Genomic DNA, 27,788 nt, shown 5'->3' with positions numbered 1-27,788 from the left:
AGTATTACTAAATTGTTTTATTTTTATTAAAATTGTTTAAACCAAAAAAATAAAACAAACTTTGATTTTTCGATATCGTTTATTCCTATTTCGTTGACAATAATTAGATTAGCTAATGGCCTACCTATACTTTGGAAAATGAATACATTACACTTTTTCTCTTTTCCGTATGTTTTAAGAAACTAAACAAAGCTAAAAGGATACATTTATATTTATTTTAAATGCAAATATGCAAAAGGGAAATTTGAGTTTACTTCTTTACATATTTTCCATTATTACATTATTACGAAAGAAAAAGGATCTACGACTTAGTAACTCTATGCACATATAAATTCCACAACCAAATTTACTATTAATGAGTTAAATATGTGAAAAATCCCGTTCTAAATTTAAACATTTCTATTAGTATAAGGTTGCTTTTTTAAGGTATAGGTCAACCATTATAAAGTACGGAGTTACCAAGTACTGATTCCCTAAGTAACCTAAGATCAGGCTGCAGTCAAAAAACTAGTAAAGTTAAGGTTATCCTGATAATTTTCCCGCCGTCTTCATGCTCGTTTTAGTTGGTTACTGGCTGGTTAGCTGCCTGTTAGCTATAATTTTTGCGAAAATTCCCAGGACAGAGACGAATATTAAGCTTCTTACCCGACACGATTCTTACAAATAAAATAAATAATCTGGTTACCCCTCTCAACCCTCTAAATTTCCCCCCAAAATAAGAAATAAGCGACTTTGACTTATTTACAATATTAGTGGTGGTAATTTCTATAACTGTTTCAAATTTTAGGTAGATACCTGAAACGGTATCTGAGAAAAACGCATTTAAATGATTTGCAAGACCGAAGTGATCCCATAAGTGTTCCGTTTGTCAAAACAAAGTTTTGCACGGAACACTAAAAATGAGCAATTTTTATTATTAAATCACAAAAAACTAAAATTCAAAAACATGATAACCGCGGTCCGCTTCCTAGCCAAGGTGACAATCGCTATCGCTTCGCCATCGAATCGCTTTGTGCCTCTCTGTCACTCCTCCATATTAATGTGACAGTGACAGTTGCGTTTCGTTCGCTACAGAGCGTTAGCGATTGGCATGTTGTCTACGGGGCCTGAGCACGTACATCCATCTCGCTCACGGTTACGCTTAGTGAGAGTGAGAGAAGAACACGAACATACTGGGCCTTATCTTCTATAAATCTTTGGTAGCAGCTAAAGCTTGATTTCAACCGTCTCCTTGCTGGCCTTGACTTCCAAGGCTGCAGGCCTGGCTTGCGGCACCAAGGTGACCTTGACCAGCTCAGCCAGTGGACTCTCCACCATAATGAAGAGAGGAACTGCCAGACCGTACGCCATGCAGATGCATGACAGCGAGTTTGTGAGCTGTGGACAATGTGGAATCTAGTCAAAACCAAATCAAAATCCATACCTTATTATACAAACTAACATATATTGTATTATTAAGTATACGCTAAAATAAAGAAACCGGCCAAGTGCGAGTCGGACTCGCGCACCGAGGGTTCCGTATTTTTTAGTATTTATTGTTATAACGGCAACAGAAATATATCATCTGTAAAAATTTCAACTTGAGATACAGCCTGGTGACAGACAGACGGACAAACGGACAGCGGAGTCTTAATAATAGGGTCCCGTTTTTACCCTTTGGGTACGGAACCCTAAAAAAATATGTCGGCGACACAGTGGGGCTACCGCGAAAACCGAAATTCTCAAATTGCAGGGTTCTTTCTCTTTTACTCCAATGAAGTAGATCGAGTGACAGAGAAAAAAGCCCGCAATTTGCGTACTTCGCCCGAAAAATGTCAAATACTTATATTAAAGTTTTATATTAAAGTTTGGGGGGTTTTAAGCTTTTTTATCGGGAATTTTCACTCCTTATTCATAATTGTGGTAAATATTTGTCCATCTTTGATAAATCATGGTAAACAATCGATAAGTATAACTTAATAAATGTTAGTGGTTTAAAAAAAGTGCCAACTAAAATATATAAAAAAAATAAACAGGTTAAAAAAATGACACATTTAGACGTTAAGATACCTTTGTGTATATTAGAACGTATTGATTTTATAAAATAAGCATAGAAGAATTTTGAGATCTGTTTTTCTGGACCTACATCTACAGTGGCGCCAACTGGTGAGCACAAAAACGGTAGCCCTCATTGAATGATAAGTCTTATTTTAGAATTTATTCAAGAAAATAGGCAAGAAATTACCATTCCCCCTTTATCTTCGAAACCGCTAGGTCTAAACTTTTGAAAAAAATACACAAAATAGTTCTTTACCTATAGATTACAAGAAAACCTATTAGAAATATGCAGTCAAGCGTGAGTCGGACTTAATTACTTAGTTTTTGATCCGACCCCTACGGGTTATTTAAAGACTAATTACCACTCACGTTTCACATAAAAAATACATTGTTTAAATTGTGTAATGTACGGAACCCTTGGAACGCGAGTCCGACTCGCACTTGGCCGGTTTTTTAAGGTTCTTTCGCGATTTCGGGGTTGGTCCCATAGTAAAAGTTTCTCAGTATAATCCCAAAACTTCCCTGGCCAGGAATGCACTTATTTTTTAGCCACCGTGTATATATATAATATTTTATTTATCAAGCAACATGGCTCATAAAAGCTGTGAAACATAGAAATTAAAATAAATAAAAATAAAAATAAAAAATATACCTATATGATGAAGTGATACCTATAATGACTACGAGTATAATGGATTAAATACTTAGAATAGAAACAATAAATAAAGCCTTACAGAAAAAATTTAACTACAATTAACTAAACTAAAACTACTATAAAACTAAAAATCTAAATCTAAAATGGGCCCCCGTGGCATGGTGCCGAGGATGCTGGCAGCATTTCCTCGCTGGATCGCTATGCTCAAGCGTTGGGCGAGGAAGCTGCCAGCTCTCTTATCTCCGGTTCCATCCACCAACCGTTTCGCCAATTGCCGGTATAGGCCCTATATGATTGATATGATTCCAATATCATTCTAATATTGGTTTAATTTCAGTGCACGTTCAAATTGGCCTGTGTAACATTTTCCGACATCTGGTAACGAGTTGATAGTTTTGAATCACTTGATTGATGGTCATTCTCAAAAAATATGTGTGTCTGCGATCTACAAAATTTATGAAAAGTCGTGGCAACTAGACGCAATCGCGGACATATTCTCAGAGAATGAGCCTAATACTCACAATCCAAAACACGCCAAAAGGGACCAACACACCAACATTGCCGGTGCCGAAGCGCAGAATAGGGATGTGCACCAAGTAAGCGAAGTACGTGAGTCGGGAGATGCGGGCCCATCCGCCCCAGTTTAGAAACCCACGGAACGCTCCTGAAAACAATTCATATACCGGATGTTTCATTCAACAGGAGCAATAAATTAAGCCGTAGGCTGTACTCCTCAAACTGACCAACATTAGTTCAACAACTTTTAAAAATAACTTGTGTTTTGATTTTTATTACACTACAGTTTATTCTAAAGACGCAATCTATTGCAAAATTTATTGTTTAAAGGGTGACAAGCAACGTCAAACACACAGATGGCAGGGTACATTGAAAATAATATTTAATTAGTATGAAAATTGCTGAACAAATGTTGGTCAGTTTGAGGCGTACAGCCTCCAGTTTAATTTATTGCTCCTGTTACAGGAAACACTATTCAGGAAACACTATTTGTCGGAACTATTAAATTGAACCAATCATCATCAAATAAGGTATTTAAGGGTCTCCGGCAAGCTCGGTTCTCGATACAAACGTAGTTCCGCTCTCATTTTAAAACGACTAGCTAGATTGCTCTGAAACTTTGTACTTACAATAGGATAAGGTATATCTAGGTCTGTAATTAGTTTATGTAGCTTCAGATACTATATAGGTAATTAAAAAAATAAAGCGAATTTAAGTTTTTCATACAAAACTTGGTTTATAAACTTTAGCTATATAAACTATAATTTCAGACCTAGATATACCTCATGTCATTATATGTGCAAAGTTTCATTACAATCCAACTCGTAGTTTTCAAATGAGAGCGGAACTACGTTTGTATGGGAAGGTGCAATTCGGCCGAGCTTGCCGGGGACTCAGCAGACATCGTTTGGTAGTGTGAGTGAACTTCACTACAACGCCTGCAATGGCGGCAATGCTCATATTACCTGACAGTCCGAGCCACGACATAGAGCTTAAGAGTAATTTCCTCCCGCGGACGCTACGGCTGTGGAATGAGCTCCGCCTGATGTTTTCTCGAGTATGGGGTTCTTGAATAAAAACCGGCCAAGTGCGAGTCGGACTCGCGCACCGAGGGTTCCGTACTTTTTAGTATTTGTTGTTATAGCGGCAACAGAAATACATCATCTGTGAAAATTTCAACTGTCTAGCTATCACGGTTCACGAGATACAGCCTGGTGACAGACGGACAGCGGAGTCTTAGTAATAGGGTCCCGTTTTTACCCTTTGGGTACGGAAACCTAAAAAAGGTGTGTACAGGTTTTTAAAGGGTCGGCAAAGCGCATGTAATGCCTGCCTGGATATACAGGCGTCTATTGGCGACGGTGACCGTTTTCCATCAGGCGGGCAGTATGCTTGTTTGCTACCACCGTCGTATAAAAAATAAATCTTCGACTTCGACCGTAGGGCTGCACTCACACAAGCCTCATAATTTGTTATGATAACATTCAATTACAATACAAATTTCTAAATTCCAGGGAAATAGGAGGGGCAAGATGTTAGGACACCTGATATGGCATAGCTTTTTGTAAAGAAAAAGCATAGAATTAAACATCTCAGCCAAGTGCGAAAGACTGCGTCGTATTAGGAAATTAAAAGACTAGCCCATTTAATTGTATTGGCAATTACTCCACCTACAAGAGCAGAGCTCTTAATAACGCAGCGTCTTACGTAAGCGAACAACTCGCGAACGCGAAGCGAAGCGGCGCGGCGGGCCCACGGCGTTCGCGTTCGCAACGAGATCGCCCACGTATAGGTAATGTTATATACGCAAAGCTCTGCGTAGGGGGCGCTATGGCGCCACTACCACAATCCGAGGGTCTATCGTGGAACAAGAAAATTTCTTTATCTAACATCTCTGTCACTCTTGCATATTCGAGCGATAAAGAGGCAGATAGCGAATTTTCGGATTCGCGTTTCCCGGTAGGTCTTCTGTAAGCAAACCGCCTTGATACATCAATGACATATTTTGTTATCTCTGAAAACTTGTCAAAAACCTGTTAAAGGTACAGAATGTATAAGTTACTATATGGTTTACTAAAAACGCTAGTCCTGCACTCTGGTGGCAGAACATTGCAGTAATATCCCCTATTCATGATCCCTTCGCTTCGCGTTCGCGTGTTGTTCGCCCACGTAGTACGCTGCGTTAATATTGAACTTACTGTCGACTTTCACAATAGTCAGATAAATGAAGACTGCGGTCGCAAAGCCGAATATGAACTTGATCGCGCTGGAGTAGACGACGCGGACGCCGATTGGTATGATGATGCCGTCGATGTAGAATACGTAGCCAGTCAGCACGATCACCAGCATGAGGGGGAACAGCGACCAGTACAGCGGCAGGTATGCCTGGATAGAGAACACAAATAAAGGGTTTTATAATAAAGGAAAAAATGGAAAAAGTTACACTTCCGGCAGGATTTGAACCCTCAATGCAACTTGAGACTCCGGTGCCGTTAAAAAGATGTAATCGTCTTACGGTAGATGTCGCTTTACGCCACCCCAAAGGCGTGTATACATAAGGGAAGGAATGGAAAGATTTGCAAGGTTCTGGTAGGCTTCCGTAGCTCAATTGTGATTTTCTTTCATTTCTGTATCAGAAATATTGTTCTCGATCGTGATGGCATGAGAAACTGGAGGACCACCTCCCCCTGGGTCGTGAGGCTCATCGTCGTCACCGCCCATGGCGAATCATTTCAAATCAACCTCCAATTGAGCTACCAATTGAGCTATTACGGATTGCGGAGGTTGCGGGTTCAAATCCTGCCGGAAGTGTAACTTTTCCATTTTTTCCTGTATGAAATATCTCAGGTGATTTTTGGAGTATCGTTCGCAGACGTATCTGCATGTTAAAAAAAAATTGACCAATAAAGGGTTTTTTACGACGTTTTTTTTTATTACGACTTTTCGCTCTTATTGCCCGGATTTTTGACATTTGCGGCAAATGCAGTCGGCAGTAATTTCGCACTGCATTACCACTTCAGTACTGATGGTGAAGTCTGAATCCGAACGGTACTTTAACAATTTACGTAGATCATCTGCATACTCTGTAACCTTTTGTTACCTGCTCTCCGTTCAGTTGTAGATAAATACATGTATCTAGTTTCCTAACAGCATATTCTAAGACTAAATTGAAAAGCAGTGATGTTATAGTCATGTTATTATAGCGAGCGAACTCCCCCAATAGCTCGTTGACCCTCATTTTGCTTTCTTTGGTGGCATCTTTATTCATGTCCAGTAACTTGTCCGGAATTTTAAAAATTGTGTAACGTTGGGGGTCAATGCTTTTTTGAAATCCACAAACAGCGTGTTACCTTGGTTGAGCTCCAATGACCAATTCTGTATACAAAAACAAGTCTCGGTAGGTACAGGGTACAGGGAATTCCGGTTCTCGTCATACAAAAAAAACCGTGAGCATTCCCTTCCTAATATTATAAATGCGAAAGTGTGTCTGTCTGTTACCTCTTCACGCTTAAACCGCTGAACCGATTTAGTTAAAATTTCGTATAAAGATAGTTTGAGTCCCGGGGACGGACATAGGGGTTTTTATCCCAGAAATCATCCTTCATGGGGGTGAAAAGGGGGGTGGAAATTTGTATGGGGAATCAATAACCGCTGAACCGATTTAGATGATATTTGGTATGGAGATAGTTTGAAATGTAAGTAGAGTGTTTTTGTCCCCGAAATCATCCCTTAAGAGTGTAAAAAGGGGGGTGAAAGTTTGTATGGGGAATCAATAATTTCTTAAGTGGAAATAATACTCAATATTCTGATTACTAATTCCACGCAGACGAAATCGCGGGCAAAAGCTAGTTGCTATATAAGACAAACATTTTCCCCTGATTTCTTCACTCAAGCCATATTTACCTTGTATCTCTTGGATCCTAAGTCACTATCCTTCAAATTGTAGACAGCGTAAGCCATCGCCAGCCCGAGACCGTAGCAGATGAGATTGGTGTGCCCTCGCTTGTACAGATTGTTGAACGTCGGGTCTTCCACGAAGAAGTTTAATGCCACTCTGAAACAAGTCACCGATTTATAGCGGAAGCAACATAATGAGTACTTGAACTAACATCTGACATACAGGCCAATTCGCAGTGGCGTAGCTAGGCGTGACGGCCTCGCGCCTCAAGGGGGGCCTCGCGCGAGGCCTCTTCAGGCACAGTGAAAGAAAAGGCCCTCGCAGATGCGATTTCGCCCACGGCTAGATAAGTTCACGCTACGCCACTGCCAATGCGAACGTAATGTATAGTATGAATTATCTCAGATGATTTTTTCGGGCTCGGGCCCTATTCTGTTAAGGTGGTTCCCTAAGCCAGAAGGCGAAAAATCTCCTTATATGATCATATTTTTCTAAGAGACGTTGATATTCGTAGACGTGGAAAAAATATATGTACCTTGTTCTTGATTATATTATCTTTAATAACACATCTTCCGATACACGAATTATGACATTTGTGACACTACGCTCGATACAATTAATTCCTTAAAATAACCTCTAACTCGGACTTTTAATCAAACTTTACTCGGTTATTTATTATGTGACACTCAAGAAAAAAAAGAAGAAAAAACAATCTTAACTTAAATATTAATTTGACAGCTTTCGAATATCGATATTGTAAGGCAACGTTTTTAAAATAAATAAAAAATCGACAAAATTCGATCAAAATTGGCACTTAGCGCGCATGGTCTTTCCCTTTCTTTCTTGCGAAATGTGACAGTGATAGCGGCAAACCGATGGAACGGCCCGGCACAATGGCACGGCAAAAGGTATTGTTTCCTTTATGCAGTGGTTACACTGCTTACTGCTAATAGCCCCGACATAAGTAACGGGAACAAGCCCGTTTATAAAGCAAATTTACCATTATATTTATATGGTTCAAAATCATGAAACGGCCCATTCGGAGATAACACGTTTTGTTATCTCCTAAGAAAAGACCACCCTATCTAATTGTGTTTGGGGTTGTTGGAAAAAACTCCTTACTCTGGGGAGACGATCAGAATAGCATGCAAGTCATGCACGTAGGTGTAGACAGCGGGGGTGATGAGGCCCACCACCACCACTGCTCCGATGGCCATCTTCCGAACCCTGTTGCTGTGCAGCACACAGAAGACCGACAGACCAAGTATGCTGAGCTGGAACTCGGCTCCCAAATACCTGGAAAATTAAGGATTTATGGTTGGTGGCAAATACGCATACCTGCAGCTCGCCTGATGGTAAGCGATTACCCGGGCTCGAACTTTTAGTGCCGATAACGTAGCCGGGTCATTCTTCAACAATCTCATTCCCCTGGCTATACCTATTCGCAAATTCCCAGGAGATTCCGCATTGGCTGTAGGTGGAACTTGGCACGGGTTACACAATCACCGAAAAAAGCGGAATCTCCTGGGAATTTGCGAATAGATGGTCAGGGGAATGAGACTTTTCAGGAATGACACAGCCACAGATGTCAAACACTCTATTGGTTGTTGGTGGAAATTGGCACGGGTTACACAATCACCGAAAAAAGCGGAATCTCCTGAGAATTTGGCCATGGGAATGGCCAGGGGAATGAGATTTTTCAGGACTGACCCAGCCAAATGACAAACAAATTTTTCGTAAACAATTACCTACAACAATGCATTGACAACGATTGTTTAGTTGTTTATTATTACAATTACTTTTATTATGGTCACAAGGATAGCCTACAATAAACTAAAACACAAATTCATTAAATAAAGGTACCTAACGATAACAAGTTTCGTGCTTAAATAGTAGTTTATGCAACTGATACATGAGAGGCCTTAAAACACAAGTGTGGTTTTATGCAACGAGCGTTAGCGACTCACCCCAGGCAGACAGGCAGACTTTCGCATTTATAATATTAGTATGGATTATTACCTACATCACAAAATAAAGGGTTAAGCTAAAACTTACCAGGCATGAGCCATGCACTGCGAGTGGTCGATATAGTTATGTATATACAGCAAATGTTGCCACCAGTCACGGTGGCAGGCGACCGCTTCGGACGTTACACTTTTCTGTAAAATTAATTACACATACACATCATCAGCCATTGCTTATTGTGTTCAGCAAATTGTTTAATACATTTCCTATAATAATTGGCAAATGCCACAAGTCTTTTAACTTCGCCGCTTCGCTATTAGTTGGAACAGGAAAATTTTGTATCGCAGCTATCTTATCCGCGTCGGGCAATGCTCTGTCAATTGACACTACGTGACCCAAATACAAAAGCCCTTTTAAAAAAAAACACATTTTATTGGATTTAATTTTAAGTGGACTTTACGCAACCTACTAAATACATACATTACATTCTTGTTATGAGCTTCTAAATTTTTACCAAAAACTATGAGGTCGTCTAAGTAGATTAAACATTTATCGTATGTTAAATATTTTCTTTTATGCCGCTTTTCCTTACATTTATTACAGCTTTGATGTCTACCGTTCTCCAATTCTCCCTCAATTGCTCAAAGGTTAATTGGAAGAGATCCCTGAAAGGGATAAGTTCGCCTTTGTACAAATGATGCGTTTTTCTCTTGTTTTGTGTTTCTTTTTGTACAATAAAGAGTTTTACTACTACTACTACTACTACAAACCAGACATAGCGATATTCGTCATCCTGACAGGGTCACCATGTGGAGCAGGAAGTAGGGCAGCAAGTAAACAACACAAGTATTGCGTATTACCTATTTATACTTACGTTATTAGCAACATGCACAAAACATAACTCCTCACAATTGACTATGTAAGGACTATGTTGGGAAACAAGTGACGACAACACAATATGGTGTGGCAAATACGTGAATTTACTAAGAAATAGATGTAGGTAAGTACCTCATTCATTTCACTGAAATTGGTATTGTTTTCTACGAGCAAATATTGGCAAGGTACACAGATTTAATATATACGCTAGATGACGCAAATACCACGATTAGTATTGAAACCAAGCGTGCCGACTTTTTCATACAAAATTTACGCATAATGTAATTTTAAAAATACTTATCTGTGATAGGAAATATGTTCTTGCCTTTGGGTGCTCGCAATTTTTGGGCTGTTGCAGTTAATTATCATGCAACGAAGCATTTTTTAAGTCATCACGAACGTCCGGCTGCAACAACTGACGCGCGTGAACTGTAAAGAGCGACGGTCAACCTCGACGCTTGGTCAGGGTTCGGACACGCGAAGTAGCTTAGATGCATTTGCTTCTTCTATGGTATATTTATTTCTGTTGCAAGGTGCGAAGTCGGTGGAGGGAGAAGTGGCGCTAATTGTCTCAAACACAAGTATTTAAACCTTATGGAATAAGATTTAACGTAGAAAAGAATTATAATTATTAATTAGAAGATTATGAATTATGAATTATTATGAATTATGAAAAGCCTACAAAATGAGGGTAGCACCAGTCGTGCACCTAGCAATACCATCGTCGTTATCACCATCGTAATCATCGTCTCATTTGAAAAACTCTGTGTTTAACGGTTACGTCACACATATTTTAAAAGTTTGACGTAAATAATTGTTTAAATTAGGTTTTTATAGACTTACCAAATAAAAAGGACCCACACTCAAATGCCTCATCCAGGTCATAACAAAAAACATCACTAGGGCATAGGGTGGAGTCAATCTGCAAAACACAAGATGCACGTTCAATTCAAATTGGCCTGCTTGTCAGTAATGGACACAACATACAACACAATTTATCAACCTATACGCAGACAGGAAGTGAATTCCACAGAAGCAGTTCGCATAACAAAGCTGGAATTGGAAGCAAAGCGTTTAGATGCTAATCATTGGCGGAGTGACAACTTAAGAGTGAAACGCAATTCCACGCCTAGTCCCGCGGTGGTAAAACGGGGAGACGGATGGATTAGCTCATGTAAGCCCATCGCACACTCCCCGAAATGTTTCCTGCGTCGACGAATATTAGGTTTCTATCAACCCGGTCCCTCCAGCGGGCTCAGCACGCTCGCATTTTTATCGACTGTCACCATGCCTGTCATGTTCTAACAAGTATGTAGGTGCGAAAGTGACAGGCATAGTGACAGGTGATAAAAATGCAACCATGCTGACACCGCAGGATGACTTAGGCCCGGCGCCCACTATCGGCATGGTACGGCAAGGGATCCTTCGGCATATTACCGAGGCGATATCTGGTATACCGAGGCGTCCTTAGGCATGTCGAGGTGTGCTTAGGAATGCCGAGGCATCCTTCCGGCGTTCTCAGATTAGATATATAGGAGCGGCCAAGGTGCTCAAAAATAAGCCTTGACAACAGAAGCGTGTTGAGATATTTTTGAGCACCTCCATTACGATATATCTGATGGCGAATGAACGAAGGTGTTCAGAAATGGTAAAAGCGTCTCTGCAAGTCTAAAGGGGTCTGATTATTAGTCCGCCGGACGATATCAGCCTGTCAGTTAGAACAAAAAGTTGACAGTTCCGTACACCTGACAGGCCAGAGACCAGGCAGACCTGAGTATGCATGAGAACGCCTGAGGTAACGCTCAGAAGCCGAGTGCCGAGTGGTAACCCACGGCAAGGACGCCTCGGCATTGTGCTGAAGGATTCCTTGCCGTGCCTTGCCGATAGTGGGCGCCGAGTCCTACCCCATTTAAAAATGCTTACCTCAACCACCTCAAAAGTACACCTTTAGGTAGGTTCAGCCAACTCAGTGGACGTTTCTGTTCAGACAACAGCATGTTGTAAGCCATCAGAAAACCAGAGATCATAAAGAAGGTCTGGACTATCAGGGTCCCGTTGTATAACATATGGAATAGAATGTTATGGTAGGTCTAAAACAAAAAAAAAACAACTTTGGGAACAAATCAAATTATTTTATCAAATATTTCGATTTGCGTTTTTTAAGTACCTTAGTCTTAATCGTTGCGTTGCTTTTCGTTGATAAAGATAAAGAAAGTGTATTATTCAAGTAGGCATATTACATATTACAATGTGCTTATGAACGTCAAATAAAGCTACGCCGGCTCTAACCCTACACCTCTGCCCCGAGAAGATTTAAATCCCCCCTCAATTGGAGGAGGGTATCCCAATATGGGACCGGCAACAAATGATTTCTATTCTATTCTAATTCTATTCTAAACGATTGGCACGTTGGCTAGGCACGATTTTAACTTACCTCTTCCATAAATTGTGGGTCTGCGCCTACTAAAATACTGGGAATAGGCGAATGACCGAGGATGACCAAGAGCGCAGTGATCGTTCTGCGGAAGGAACAATAGCGCAATAATTATATATATATATTTTTTAACCTGACTTGGGCTCTATTGCACTAGGGCAATTAGAGCGGTAGGACTGTGTGGGGGGATGGTAGCCTGGGAAATCCAGGACCCTTCCGCATCACACGAGACGGTAATAATTATAGCAATATGTATATTTGAATTAGTATGTTGTTAAACATAAACATAAACATTTTTAAGATATATTTTTTAACATGCTGATGCGATACTCCAAATTTTATATTAAAGGAAAAAATGGAAAAAGTTACACTTCCGGCAGGATTTGAACCCGCAACCTCAGCAATCCGTAGCTCAATTGGAGGTTGCGGGTTCAAATCCTGCCGGAAGTGTAACTTTTTCCATTTTTAGGGTTCCGTACCCAAAGGGTAAAAACGGGATCCTATTACTAAGACTCCGCTGTCCGTCTGTCCGTCCGTCTGTCCGTCTGTCTGTCACCAGGCTGTATCTCATGAACCGTGATAGCTAGACAGTTGAAATTTTCACAGATGATGTATTTCTGTTGCCGCTATAACAACAAATACTAAAAAGTACGGAACCCTCGGTGACGGGAGTCCGACTCGCACTTGGCCGGTTTTGTCCTTTAATATAAGTTTTTTAATATAGATAGATAATAGTTTATTCATCACATTTGGTACCGTAAAATGGGGTGAGTAGGAGCAAAACTGACATTCAAACCTCGATAAAATTTTATTTTTACATACGCAAACTGAATGGTGTATAATAATTGTACCGGACGTTTGTATTTTAGTTTTTATTTTATTTTGGGTAGTTCCATTTCATAACTTTGACGATAAACAGGAAACCCCAGCTCACCCCGTAGTCCCTCATAATTGGGGTGAGATGGGTTTTCATACAAAGGTGATTTTGGAAGATTGTTGGATCTTTTTTTTATTATGATTATTACTATAGCTCCATTTTAAATTGAAATACATTATTTTTGTAGCAGTAGCCTTAAAATCCCACCTCACCCCCCTTTCATCCCTTCTCTCCCCATTCATAATCCAACTCTCCCCGCGAACCCCACTCACCCCATTTTACGGTATCACCGAATTAGGCGTGTCACCAAATAATGCGAGTTTACCCCACTCCACTTACAGAAGGTCGATACAGCGTAGCTCTTCCTTTCTGACTTTGAGCGAAGTACGTATACAAATAAATACAAAAGTTCTTGCTCTATGGTGGTCTTCCCAAACAAACATTTTATATACCGAAATAATACTATGAAAACGGATTATATCGCGTATATTAAATTTCTAATACATCCTGACGTTTCGAACCCTTTACAGCGTTCGTGGGCAACGGTTGACTGAGGAAAAACTACAAAGTGCAAACATATCCACATGCAACAATAATGAACTGCATAAACTATAGACTTTACTCAATATACGCGTTATAGTCCGTTTTCATAGTTTTATTTCACGAGTTACTATCTTGTAGCAGTGGGCGGGGCACATTGCTCGCAGAACCACAGAATAACTAATAGTACTACAGAACTGATGGCCGGTGGGGCCGGAAGGTTCTGGAATGGCGTCCGCGTACCGGAAGACGAACTGCCGGTAGGCCTCCAACGAGATGGAGCGACGACCTGGTGAAGGTCGCGGGAATTTGATGGATGCGAGCGGCACAGGATCGGTCGTAGTGGCGAGCCTTGGGGGAGGCCTATGTCCAGCAGTGGACGTCTATCGGCTGACATGATGATGATGATGATGAACTATCGCGGTAACCGAAGACAATATTATTTTATATACCGGTTTTCGCCACATTAACCTAAATGTTACCTGAAGCTGTGGATGGATTTAATCCGTCGCTGCATAGGGCTGGCACTCCCGGGGGCGGCCAGGCGCTGCCAGTTTCGTCTCACAGAGAAGCACAGAAGACATTTGCCAACTGAAAAGAAACCTTTAAAGTGATTTTTTTCCGTGTCATTCTTACTGTCCGCGCACGTATTCCGTGCACGGCTGAGGAATGTTAGGAATGTTGGGCGCCATGACCGAGTGGTGTCATTTTGTACGTACGCCCCGTACCCTCCCACTTCCTCGACCTCCGAATGCACGGAATGAGGGCTATCGTTTTTTTGCTCACCAGTTGGCGCCTCTGTTGATGGTGGTCTAAAAGACTAAAGAACAGCTGTCAGTCATTGAAGTGACAAGTGACATTTGACATTTCGAACTATGGAAAAGACCACCATCTACACTAGCGCCCCTAGCGGCGAATTCATACGCGTTAGCCCTCATTAGCGCGCGGACAGTATGTGACTGCTCACTTTTAATGATTTGATCCTCTCCTCACACAATTTAACCCTTTTCCAGGCATAGTACGATTTATCGATCACATACGCGCCAATATAATTTCAACTTTAGCATTCCGATTTAAGTTTCAAATTATGTAGATTGCATTTTCGGGAATTAAATCATCAAAGCTGGATTCATTGGAATATATTATTGTTTGGATTTATTGAGAAAATTTTGTAGATTGGTGCGGCCCGGAAAAGGGTTAATATTCGTGCAAGGGTGAGCTTCACGTATCTCATGTGGACTTATAATTTAAGGGGCTGAAAAACCAAATTTTCTGATTCAGTTACTCGTTTTATATTGACATGTGTATTATAAAATAATTCAAGCCGTAAACGTTTCTATCTACCATGAGGTAAGAACTTTTATTTTAAAATCTGTGACTTGCACTTATGATCCGCTAAGACGACTTGTATCTTTTTGTTATCATATACTAAATAGTTAGTGCCTGGCGTCCGTTGGCTCGTTGGGTGGACGACATTCGGAAGACTGCGGGTCACTTCTGGATGAGATTGGTTCAGGACCGGGATAAGTGGCGTACTCGAAGAGAGGCCTATGCTCAGCAGTGGGCGATAGAAGGCTGATATGATGATGATGATGAAATAGTTAGTAACACTAATTGGAGTCATTCAACTTACCCAACTTATTTTTCCCATTTTCACAGAAAAAGTCGTAAAAGCTCCCCAGTAAATTAAGTCCTAGTAAAACCAAGATGACCACCGCGAATGTATAATCCCCACTGTCCAATTTCGACTCTTTTGAGTAGTCCTCACAATACGCTTCGAATATTTTGGCGGTCAAACTATAATCTCTGGTCAGAGATTCGTTGAGGCAAGCTTCGACCACTTCGGTCAAGTTTGTAGACGTATGCATGTGGCGTGCACAGGTTTTTTTTGGACAAATACCACGGCGTATGTGAGTGTGATCGAAATGAGTTATGGTATTCGCTGAATATTCCTGTAACAATGGAGAAACGTATAGTCGCACTTAAACTATCGTGAGACATATTGTTATTATTAAATATTTATCAGTACGGTTTTTACTCACTATTATTTTTAGTCGCTTTTGGCGACATGTTTCGGATTCTTTGGGAATCCATCCACGAGTGGAAAGCGACTAACAATAATAGTGAGTAAAAACCGTACTGATAAATATTTTGAAACGTATAGTCATCAACTCTCAACTCATCAGCGATTATGCCTAATAAAAGGCGCACTGAGACTAAGGAAAGGCAGATTAAACGCCAAAGACATCGACTGACGCAAAGGCACGGTGACAGTGTAATATAGACCTTCGAGCATTCCATTTATGATGGCGTGTTCAAAAGGTTAATCATAGACTGTGGAGATTTCGCAAACTTTGACAAACTTTCCAAGGTGCTGTATTAAAAAAAAAACCTTTTTTCTGATTATATCTTTCGTCTTTTGCAAGTCTATGATTATTCTTTGAAATTTATCATGTGTGGTTGCAATGTTTTGAAATTAAAGTTTTTCAGCAAATAGGATTCGACTAAATTACAGCTGACTAATACCAACATTATGATACAAGGGGTCCGACAGATTCCCGTGCAGTTGAGCGCTGACAAAACAGTAGGCATCGCCAAGGAAGCGCATGCATGGTGCATACTCATCGGTCTGTCAGCTAACTATGTAGTAGCAAGGAGGTGAAGGAGGTCTAAATCATCAACGTATGATACAAGGGGTCAGGGACAGATTCCCGTGCAATTGAGCGCTGACAAACAGTAGGCATCGCCAAGGAAGCGCATGCATGGTGCATACTCGTCGAAATTCGTCAGCTAACTAGTAGCAAGAAGGAAGAAGGTCTACAGCTTACCACCAACGTATGATACAAGGGGTCCGACAGATTCCCGTGCAATTGAGCGCTGACAAACAGTAGGCATCGCCAAGGAAGCGCATGCATGGTGCATACTCCGGTCTGGCAGCTAACTAGTAGCAAGAAGGTCTACAGCTTACCACCAACGTATGATACAAGGGGTCCGACAGATTCCCGTGAAGTTGAGCGCTGACAAAGCAGTAGGCATCGCCAGGGACGCTCATGCATGGTACATACTCGTCTACATTCGTCAGTTTGGGCAGCGCGTCATACTCCTGGGCTGGAAACAAACAAACATTTTAAAAACTGAAATAGATGTCAACAAATTTTGGGAACAAATCAAATTATTTTATTAAATATTTTGATTTGTGTTTTTTAAGTAGTCACACTACTATATATAAATTATAAACTGTAATAGATGTCATATATTAAAGAAAAAGTGCCGAAGCCCTCCAGTGGTGAAGGCCGGATTCGAACCGGCGTCTTTAGCTGTCGCAGCTAACCTCATGAACCCCTAGGCCACCTCGCCACGGCGGTACCCGACCCAATTTCTCGACTATATGCCATCTTAGTAAGACTAGGCGTCTTTGAACAGCTCTAAGGGCAAGCAGTGCGCGCTTGCACCCTCCTAAACGAATTCCTTACGGAATTACGTTATTAGCGAGAGAGACTGGTGCTGCCATCTATGAACAAGTTTTGGGAACAAATCAAATTATTTTTTTATTTTTAAAGAAAAAGTTAGAACAGAGTTGGTTAAAGACGCCTAGTCTTGCTAAGAATGCATATAGTCGAGAAATTGGGACCGGTTCCGTCGTGGCAAGGTGGCCTAGGGGTTCATGGCGTTAGCCTGGATAGCTAAAGATACCGGTTCGAATCCGGCCTTCACCATTGGAGGACTTCGTCACTTTTTCTTTAATATATAACATCTCAAAATATTTAGATCACTACACTACGGTTACACTCACTAGTATTTTAGTCGCTTTTGGCGACGTGTATATATGGCATCTATTTCAGTTTATAATTTATATATACTCATGGCTACTTCACAAAACGCAATAATTTGATTTGTTACTTGATTTGTTGTTTGATTTGATTTGTTATTGTTTGTGAAATAAAACTATGAAAAACGGATTAGATCGCGTATATTGAATTTATAATACATCCCGACGTAATCCGTTTTTCATAGTTTTATTTCATGAGTAACTATCGCGGTAACCGAAGACAATATTTTGTTATTGTTTGATTTTTTTGTTAGTTTGTAACACTGGAACAGTCTACAATTGTGTGGCGGCAACAGATGTTGAGAAATGGTGCATCTAGATTGCCTAGATTTTATTTTATTTGTTATTGTATTTTATTTTATAATTTATGGGTGTGTTTTGTGAATTGTAATTGTATGTCACTAACCTTAATTAATTTTAAGTTTTGTTGTACTTACTAACACTATGGATCAAAATTCGAAGTAAATAAATAATTGAATTGAATTGTTACCAAAGTTGAGAACTTTCTATACTTACTTACTGCGTGCGTACATTGACCCTCCTGTTTGTCACTATCTCTAGTTAGCAACAGGCGAGGCTGGTCTATGTACAATCAATCAATCTTTAAGTAGTATGGCTCCATCGGTACTGTCGATGATTTCGCCAACGTCAAAGTGGGATCCACGTGGGATCGAATTAATATTTCTAGATTTTCTTCAGCCAGTGTACGGTAAATAAAATTATGGGCCTCTAGGGCTCTAGCCAGAGACGGTTAGAGGTAGAAATACCAAATGCTCTTAGAGCATGACGTTGTTCGGTAGTTCGTTGTTGTTGTCTCGTAAAACCGATAGCTGGATTTTACGAGAAGCACGTGGACTACCGGCCGTTGACTCCATTATGGTGGTTAAACACGCTTTGAGATTAATTCTCCATTCACTGCACACTACCAAATTAGATTACTGTATAATAAAGCTATCGATATTACACTTTAAACAATATTAATGAACAAAAAATAAAGGAATTAATCACGAGGCTACTATCAAGATGGCGTTCGAACCGGAAGTCCTGGTCTATGTACGAAAATCTATGTGGAAAGCATCTCTTCTTCAGACGTCACAATGAGATGTCAATGTCATATCATAAATAGTGTTGAAATTCAATCAAATTAAACCAGATGAGAATTTAATTAAGATTTTTTTTAAGTTACCCGTTATATAATCTGTGCCCGTGGTTACACTACCCTTCATTGCGGGGGGTAGGCACGGCTACAATCTCGTAGCTATCGGGATCGGGCACTTATTTAGCCTATGAATTCAAGTTTGAAAAAAATATAAATTTTGAAAGGATCTCGGAAACTATTATGTAGATCTACAGAAACAATTCTAGTCTCGTATTGTAGCAAATTTAGTCTTCTTTAAAAACGCCATAGGGTCATAATCGTCCAAATCTAAAAAAACGAAACTCGCGGTTTTTTAGATTTTTGACAAAGTCACGTTCGGCGCTCGAGGTATGCTCGAGGTCTTAAACTTGGATTATTCATTGGTCTACAAAAAATCAGAACTACCGGATTTGACGCAAACGCTAAATGTATAAAGTTACTGTATTAGGTAATATAGCTATATTTAAATTAATGTTATGACGTAATTACACCCTTACGCGGAAGTGACAGTTGGCGTACGTATAGGCCAATTCGAGTTTTAGTTACCTATTCGATCTGGGCGTTTTCTAAAATATTTAAACCTGATTCTCTCAAATCTGGACATTCTTGAGCTCATTCTACTCAGAATCGCCAGCATTCTCCATCCTGCCATTATTAATAATTGCTGACATTTTTAATTATTATTTTTAACTTATTTATATTTTAATTTTTATAAATCAATGATTTTACAGTGAATTTTATTTTTTAACAACATTAAGTTTTTATTTGAATGATTTTATAAATGTCATCAACGTCCAAATATTCTTTATAAATTGCGGTTTTGTTTTAATTTAATTTATTTAATTTTAATTATGATTTTTTACATATTAATAATTTTATTTATAAAGAAAATCTTAAAAAATAATAATATTTAGTTACATGTAAAAATGTGTTTTTTACATTGTGATGTGTGTTACATTATGTTGTCTTTTAAATAAACGGATTTATTATTTATTTATTAAAAAAAGATTTCCCAAAATGTCTATTCCATTACGTCACGTTTAGTGTGAATTTTTTTTTTCACTTTTATGTGCGTGACGTAGTGGAATGTACAATTTTCATACAAATTATTGGGACATTTTTTTTATCGTCAGGATTGAATATGCTTTTTATTTTCTACACTTTCTTATCAGAATAGTTCGACAATAAATTAAACAGTGCCAATACAATTATAGAATTGTAATAAAGACTATTCAGTAAGTTATGAAGTTTCACTATATCACTACATAGTATATAAAACAAAGTCGCTTCCTGCTGCTGTCTGTCTGTCCCTATGTATGCTTAGATCTTTAAAACTACGGAACGGATTTTGATGCGGTTATTTTATAGATAGAGTGATTCAAGAGGAATGTTTATATGTATAATACATCATCATTTCACCTGTGCGAAGCCGGGGCGGGTCGGTAATCATAAATAAGACGAATTGCGTCCAGAAATTATAATTAGGTGCCCTTTGCCTTGGCATTAATATTTGTAAGGTTCCGTACCCAAAGGGTAAAAACGGGACCCTATTACTAAGACTTCGCTGTCTGTCTGTCTGTTTGTCTGTCTGTCTATCTGTCTGTCTGTCTGTCCGTCACCAGGCTGTATCTCACGAAGCGTGATAGCTATAGACTATTGAAATTTTCACAGATTTCTTTTGCCGCTATAACAATAAATACTAACAACATAATACAATATTTTTTTAAGTTGGGCTCCCATACAACAAACGTGATTTTTTTGCCGTTTTTTTACGTAATGGTACGGAACCCTTCGTGCGCGAGCCCGACTCGCAATTGGCCGGTTTTTTTTTAGTTTAGCTTCATAAATAAGACGACGGGCGTCGAGAAATGATAATTAGGTGTCCTTGGCCTTGCCAATAATATTTTTTTAGTTTAAAAACAAGCCAAGGCAAATGACACCTAATTATCATTTCTCGATGCCCTTCATCTTATTTATGAAGCTAAAAACTTAGAATTGTTTTTATTTCTTCGCCAGACGTTTTTGCTTGTTTACAAATTAAATTAATAATATTTTTTTATGATATATTGAAATTGAAATTGAAAATCTTTATTTCAGGCCTGTCGGCCCATATTTTGTTAGTTTACAGTTCTTAAAAATATATTAGTAAACACACATAAATTGTAAAATAAATTAATTAAAATTAAAATTATAAATAAATTAGCTTCAATTCAATAAAATTTGATTAAAAATTACACATCCATTAAATTTCATTAATTTACATTAAAAATTTATAAGTCAATTAAATTAGATCTAATTACATTAAAAATATAAATATAAATACATTAAATTAAATTACATTAAAATTATAAATTTTAAAAACACAATCGACATATTGCCAAACCGATTTGACTTGCCCAACCCAGTGTTTTTGAATTGGACAGTCGAATCTGCCTGCAATCAATTTCAGATATAAGGTAACTGACCCATGTAAGGCCTAGTGCCTAACAAAACCCACTTTTTAAAGTTAGACCCTACCACACCCTACTTACAAAAACGGTTACAGTTAATACGTGGATACACCTAGAAGTGTCCTACGTGAGCGATCTTGTCGCGACTCGCGAACACGAAGCGGCGCGATACGGTGCGATTAACAGCCGTATTCGAACAATGCTTATAAGATGTCACATCGACACGAATTAAAATTAGAATATGCCTGAAGATCACTCACTTAGAACGCGACTTAAGGCGGTGTCAGTCAAGGGAGCATTCCATGGGCTGTCCCGTAAGAACGCATTTTATTTCCTGTGTTGCGACTTTTTTTTATCGGCATTTTTCTGACCATTTGTCATAGAAAAAGAAACTCTTTTACCTGCAAATCTTCAGAATATTGGACAATTTCATGGAATGCTCCCAAAGTTGTATTTATTTGTTAATAAACAGAGGTGCCAACTTTAGAGAAACTCTCGGAAATTGTTATTTTCCCAGTAAACAACCTTGACTCATAAACACAAGTGTTAACTTAAGTATTTGTTTAAAATGTACCTCCTACTAATGCAAACTATAAGTCACAACACTGTATTTAATCCTTAATATCTGGGAGACCGAGCTTTGCTCGGAAAACTCAAAAATGCGCGTTTTCCCAGAAATAAGACCCAGCTAGATCGATATTTCGCCCCCGAAAACCTCAATAATATAGCAAATTTCATCGAAATCGTTAGATCAGTTTCCGAGATCCCCGAAATATATATATACAGGGTGAAATTTTAACCACCGTTCATACTCTACGTAGTGATTTTATAAGTGAACTAGACTAAACAACTTTTGAAGTTAAGTAGAATGAACAACTTTTATTATGGGATCAATGCCGAAATCGCGAATAAAATTTTGGCTGTCCCATAGAAATCAGCGGCATCACATCAGCCGTGGGTAATCCGGAATGTACGAAACTGCCAAAAAAATTTTCGCGATTCGGCATTGGTCCCATAATAAAAGTTGTTCATTCTACTTAACTTCAAAAGTTGTTTAGTCTAGTTCACCTTTAGTCACTACATAGAGTATGAACGGTGGTTAAAATTTCACCGTAAGTATATATACGAGTATTATATATTAGGGTGGTTCACGTTTGTATGGGAAAAATTCAAACTCTAGCAGGAAGAAGCGCCCCTTATTTTGTTACACTTATTATGTTGATAAAACACGCCAAGTTTTGTAACTTTATCTCAAGTATGAGGGGGTACTCAACCACAGATTTTTTTTTTTACTTAAAAATTTTTAATTAATATTTAAATTTTTATTTAAGTAGTTGTTTTCATAATATTGTCTTCGGTTACCGCGATACGATTATGAAATAAAACTATGAAAACGGATTATATCGCGTATATTGAATTTATAATACATCCCGACGTTTCGAACCCTTAACAGCGTTCGTGGTCAACGGGTGACTGAGGAAAAACTACAAAGTGCAAAAATACCCACAACATACTAAAAATAATGAACAATCATAGACTAAACTTTAAGGCTGGTTGTACATGCAAAATCGGTCCATAAGGCTAGTTATACACTACAATTATTTTCAAGTAAAGATATATATATATATATATACGCGATAAACGCGCGCGCGGTAGTTGTTTTCACATTGTTTGAAAATGTGATTTATAAGTTATTAAATAAAATAAAAAACATATTTCTATTTTTTTATGAAAAAAGGAATCGATGAATTCGATTAATAAATAAAATTACCATTTTTAGAAGCAATTTCGTGCTAATAACTTTTGTGAAAAAATAGATACTTTCTAGACCTATATTCGTAGCTTTTTTCTATCGAGCGAAAGATTCAGTTTCAGAAAGTTCAGGTTTTGAATCGAAAAAGTTACTGGTAAAAAGCCTCAAAATTGTTTTTTTTTAATGCGAACCGTACCTATTGTTACCTAAAAGAGCGCTACGATTTTTCAAAAACTGCTGGCTGTACCTACTTAAGCCTGCCTTAAGCTTTTTCATTTCTCATGCTCTGAAAGAGGGTCATTGTTGTTCTAAAAGGCTTGCAGAAAGTGATACGTATCTGCACTAGAGCATTTTACGTTCGAAGTACGATTTTTTTTATTTTAATTACGCAAAGCAATTGAAATTTGAGTTTAAAATTTAAATGGATTTGTTATACAATTTCCATTCTGATATTTGACTCTCCGTTCCAATAACGATACTATTGCCTGAATTTTCTAATTAAAAGTACCCTCGTGAAATACTATAAAAATGATACTTAGACATGTTTATAAAAAAACACACGCATTGTACTTTCCTCGTATTCGAAATGACAAGTAGTGTTTAACTCTGGTGAAAGGCATCATTTCATCCCTTGGTTAACAATCTATATCGTTACATTAGGTAGGTCCCACAGAGATGGTACTTATTGAAATACTTACGCGTCAATTTATATATGACCCCTGAAGCCTGCTGCAACACTAATCCAAACAAAACGTAGCGTAACATTTTTACTTCACTTTAATCAGTAAAAAAACCATAAAAAATACTTTCGAATAAACTTAAACACTGTACATGTTCTTTAAAAGCACTTTTACGGCGAATTATCTTATTTGGCTCTCACTGATGTTTTATTTAGAAGTATGAATCCACTATTCTTAATACTGTTGGCTCAAGTAATTTGGCCATAAAATATGCATGTGACGGAGGTGTAAAAGATACGTGCGTCCGCGCGGAAACAAGTTTAACATGTTGACGGAATCATCACCCCCGTCTGTTTTAAGTACCGTAAATAGGGATGTTGACATGAATCGCGAATCTATAAAAAAAATTCACATTACCTATTCGAAAAGGGGCTTTTTCTTCCCCGCTAGGAGGGGTCAAAGTGGCACTTTTCTTCACTGCTAGGGGGGATCAAAGTAGCACTTTTCTGTTCTAGGACATGATTTTTTTCTTATTTGTATACAATATTTTTAGGTTAAATAATATTTTGGAACATAACAATTTCTTCATAGTTGATGAGAAAAACAGTATGTGTCACATGGTAGCAAAATTATTTCCACCTTGGGCGTTAACACTTGAATCCCTCACTACGCTCAGGATTCTATTATAGAATCCTTCGCTTCGTTTAGGATTTAATGTACGCCCTCGCCGTAAATATGTCATTTTGCTCCCTTGTGACACAATCTACTAATGTTTTTACCATAGCAGGGAATATTAAAATGCTGAAAATCATATTTTGTAAGTGTAAATATGCGTAATAAATTAATTAGAAGTATTTAAAATTATGCCCAGCATCACGTGACTGCAAACGCAAGTCAGAGCACGTGACGTCACGTCGTGAGAAACACCATAGACATAGTATAGTAGTTATAGACATGAAACCGAGCGATCAGGGGTAAGAGAAAGAGATATTCATGTATTGACAGGTTAATGTATGGCATCATCATCATCATCATCATAATTTAAGAGCATGGCTCTTGTCGGTGGAGTATGCGCCAGTTTTCTCGGTCCTCGGCCAGGTTCTATGGCAGCGTAATCCTTTTTCTCTTTCACTCTTATATATTTCGGTATTTCGCCATCGCCTCCTACCTATGCTGCCATAACCCGACCATGAAAAATACCCGGTCGTTGATAAGAACAAAGCATGGCACTATTATCTCTTTCCTCTTATAGGAATCGCAATAAGACTATCTTTCTCTATCAATGAGTGTCAGGCCCTTGAGAAACACGCATAGACAAGTTGTCATTTGTCAAACGTGGTGGTGAGGACCAGCGGGCTAAGCACGGTCGTATTTGTATCGCCTGTCACCATGCCTGTCACGTTCTGACAAATATGTAAGTGCGAAAGTGACAGGCATAGTGACAGGCGATAAAAATGCCACCATGCAGTGCTGCCACCGCAAGTGGTCAGTGCCAGAGGTGGCACAGACAGCAATTTGTTTATCACATCGTTACGTCATCAAGATCACGTGACAGCTTAGAGCGTTTTTACGCGAAATTTAAACACTAAACTAATTATAAAAAAAATTTGCAATAATTACGTGTCTATCTATAAAATGAAAACAGTTCTTAAAAAATACTACTTTGTTCCAATATTTGCTCCACTTTAAGGAAGTTCATACTAATTCATACTAATATTATAAATGCGAAAGTGTGCCTGTCTGTCTGTAACCTCTTCACGCTTAAACCACTGAACCTATTGAGATGAAATTTGGTATAGAGATAGTTTGAGACCCGGGGACATAGGGTAGTTTTTATCCCAGAAATCATCCTTTCAGGGGGGGAAAGGGGGGTGGAAGTTTGTATGGGAAATCGATAAAAGGCAGATTGGATAAAAAATAAGCTACCCAAATTACTAACCCCAAGCAGACGAAGTCGCGGGCAAAAGCTAGTTTTGAATAAATTTTTAAACTGTTCATTATTAAATATTCAGATGAATTGAATATTAAGAAGAAAACATATTTTATCGGTAAATCAACTCTATGAAATGTTGTGTTATAAATAACGAAGCTATGATTAACCCTTAAATGCATGATTTTTTGTATAACTTTTTAATAAATTGAAATAGATGTGTCATGCTGTATAAAAGTAATAAATGTGATTTTGGATAGCTGCATATTGAGCCACGGACCATCAAATATACGATGCATATATACATCATTATGCATTTAAGGGTTAAGGGGCATTGTTTGGGGTATTTTTTCTTACGTAAGCGAACAACTCATGAACGCGAAGCGAAGCAGCGCGGCGCAACGCGGAAGCTCCAAGGCTTAGACTAATTACACATAGACAGATAGTCCCCATAGTCCCCATACGGCTAATCGGCCAAAAGTGAAGCCGAAACACGATTGATGTGTGCGTGGAACGCTCGTTTTTACGCTCAGCAACACACGTGGAACGCTCGTGTTTTACGCTCAGCAACACACACATATATACAAAAATATTTTGCCAGTATATATTTGTTTCCCTCAAAGTAGTGGAATTTTAACAAGATCCTTAGACTTGGTTATTAATAATTTGAAGTGTGTAGATTTGATTTTGTAGAAAAAGCTTTTTAAGTTTCTTTTAGTGGTTTATTGCATTTCTGTACTTTGTGAAATAAGGTTTAAATAAATAAACTGATACGTTTTTACATTTTTTTTATTTAACAAATGTGCATAACATAATAAGAATATAGGTATTGTGTGGCTTTAGGCAACCAGGATGCAAGTGAAACTTTTTTTCTGATTGTAGGTATTTAACGACAATTTTCCGAAATTTAAATCTAAAACGAACATTACATAGAATAAAAATAAGAAAAATACTAAATAAATAATTAATCTTATTTGTTTAATGTGGTTTCATGATTTAATTTAATGTAATGTTTAAGTTGTAATTTCTTATATCCTTATTTAAATAATAAAATAGGTATATATTTGATATTAAAGAAACATTGATTTGAAACAAAATAATGAAAAATTGTAAAATATTAAATGTAAAAATTGTAAAATAAAAATGTTCTGTAACATAACATAGCCTGTAAGTTAATATTAACAACTATGGACTGTAACTGTCTGAATTTTTATTTTATTTTATTAAACCGGGGTTTAATATACAGGGTGTCCCATAACTGACACGACACAGTGACACTGGAGGTAGACCAGAGGGCTTAGCACGGTAGCATTTTTATCGCCTGTCAGCATGCCTGTCACGTTATTCTTTATTGTATTGCAGTCATGTTCATAATACATTAGGTGTTACAGTTTGAGGATGGTAGGTACATGACAACCTGTAAGGGCACTCAATTTTTAGGGTTCCGTACCCAAAGGGTAAAAACGGGACCCTATTACTAAGACTCCGCTGTCCGTCTGTCCGTCCGTCTGTCCTACTGTCTGTCACCAGGCTGTATCTCATGAACCGTGATAGCTAGACAGTTGAAATTTTCACAGATGATGTATTTCTGTTGCCGCTATAACAACAAATACTAAAAACATATAAATATTTAAATGGGGCTCCCATACAACAAACGTGATTGTTTTGCTGTTTTTTTTCATAATGGTACGGAACCCTTCGTGCGCGAGTCCGACTCGCACTTGGCCGGTTTTTTAAGTCTAGGTAATTACATGCATCTCATACAAATAGCAATAAAATCTGTATTTATAATTTTATATTTTATCGACGTTTATGCAACGTTAAATGTCAAGTTCGTTTAGAAAATTAGTAAAAAAAAAATGATGCTAAATATTAAATTTTAAATGTCCAGTTTAGTAACAAGTATGTAAGTGCGAAAGTGACAGGCATAGTGACAGGTGATAAAAATGCAACCATGCGGACACCGCAGGCCAAGAGGACCCAAACCAACTTAACATGACCCCATTTTCAAGTTATTGCCAAATTAAGGTTTTTCATTAATTTTGACCGTTTTTAACATTGTTAGCGCCAGTGTGCACTCGGAAAGGTATCGAAGTTAGTTTTTAGGGTTCCGTACCCAAAGGGTAAAAACGGGACCCTATTACTAAGACTCCGCTGTCCATCTGTCTGTCTGTCTATCAGCAGGCTATCTCATGAACCGTGATAGCTAG

The 27,788-nt window shown here is 38.4% G+C and overlaps 2 protein-coding genes across 3 annotated transcripts in view; both read right to left on the bottom strand.

Moving 5' to 3' along the window:
- The window catches only part of LOC134749607 (NADH dehydrogenase [ubiquinone] 1 alpha subcomplex subunit 11), a 219,711-nt gene that overhangs the window by 110,347 nt on the left and 81,576 nt on the right, over positions 1–27,788 (bottom strand). The window lies entirely within an intron of this gene.
- LOC134749330 (nose resistant to fluoxetine protein 6-like) lies at positions 163–23,843 on the bottom strand. 2 transcript variants are annotated; one of them, XM_063684245.1, is made up of 13 exons: positions 23,667–23,843; positions 16,767–16,906; positions 15,432–15,750; positions 14,281–14,389; positions 12,382–12,466; positions 11,871–12,037; positions 10,791–10,869; positions 9,162–9,265; positions 8,229–8,402; positions 7,112–7,262; positions 5,407–5,593; positions 3,214–3,356; positions 165–1,377 (listed from the first exon to the last, which is right to left on the bottom strand). In XM_063684245.1, exons 1-13 carry the CDS (start codon positions 23,731–23,733, stop codon positions 1,207–1,209), a joined length of 1,896 nt encoding a protein of 631 aa, XP_063540315.1. In that variant the 5' UTR covers positions 23,734–23,843; the 3' UTR covers positions 165–1,206. The 2 variants fall into 2 exon arrangements, with proteins under 2 accessions (XP_063540316.1, XP_063540315.1); XM_063684246.1 differs by lacking the exons at positions 16,767–16,906; positions 23,667–23,843 and adding an exon at positions 16,627–16,718 and having other exon boundaries at positions 163–1,377.

This window comes from Cydia strobilella, chromosome 18 (genome assembly GCF_947568885.1).
Source record: "Cydia strobilella chromosome 18, ilCydStro3.1, whole genome shotgun sequence".
NCBI lineage: Eukaryota > Metazoa > Arthropoda > Insecta > Lepidoptera > Tortricidae > Cydia > Cydia strobilella.
This window is presented reverse-complemented; position numbering and strand designations above follow the sequence as displayed.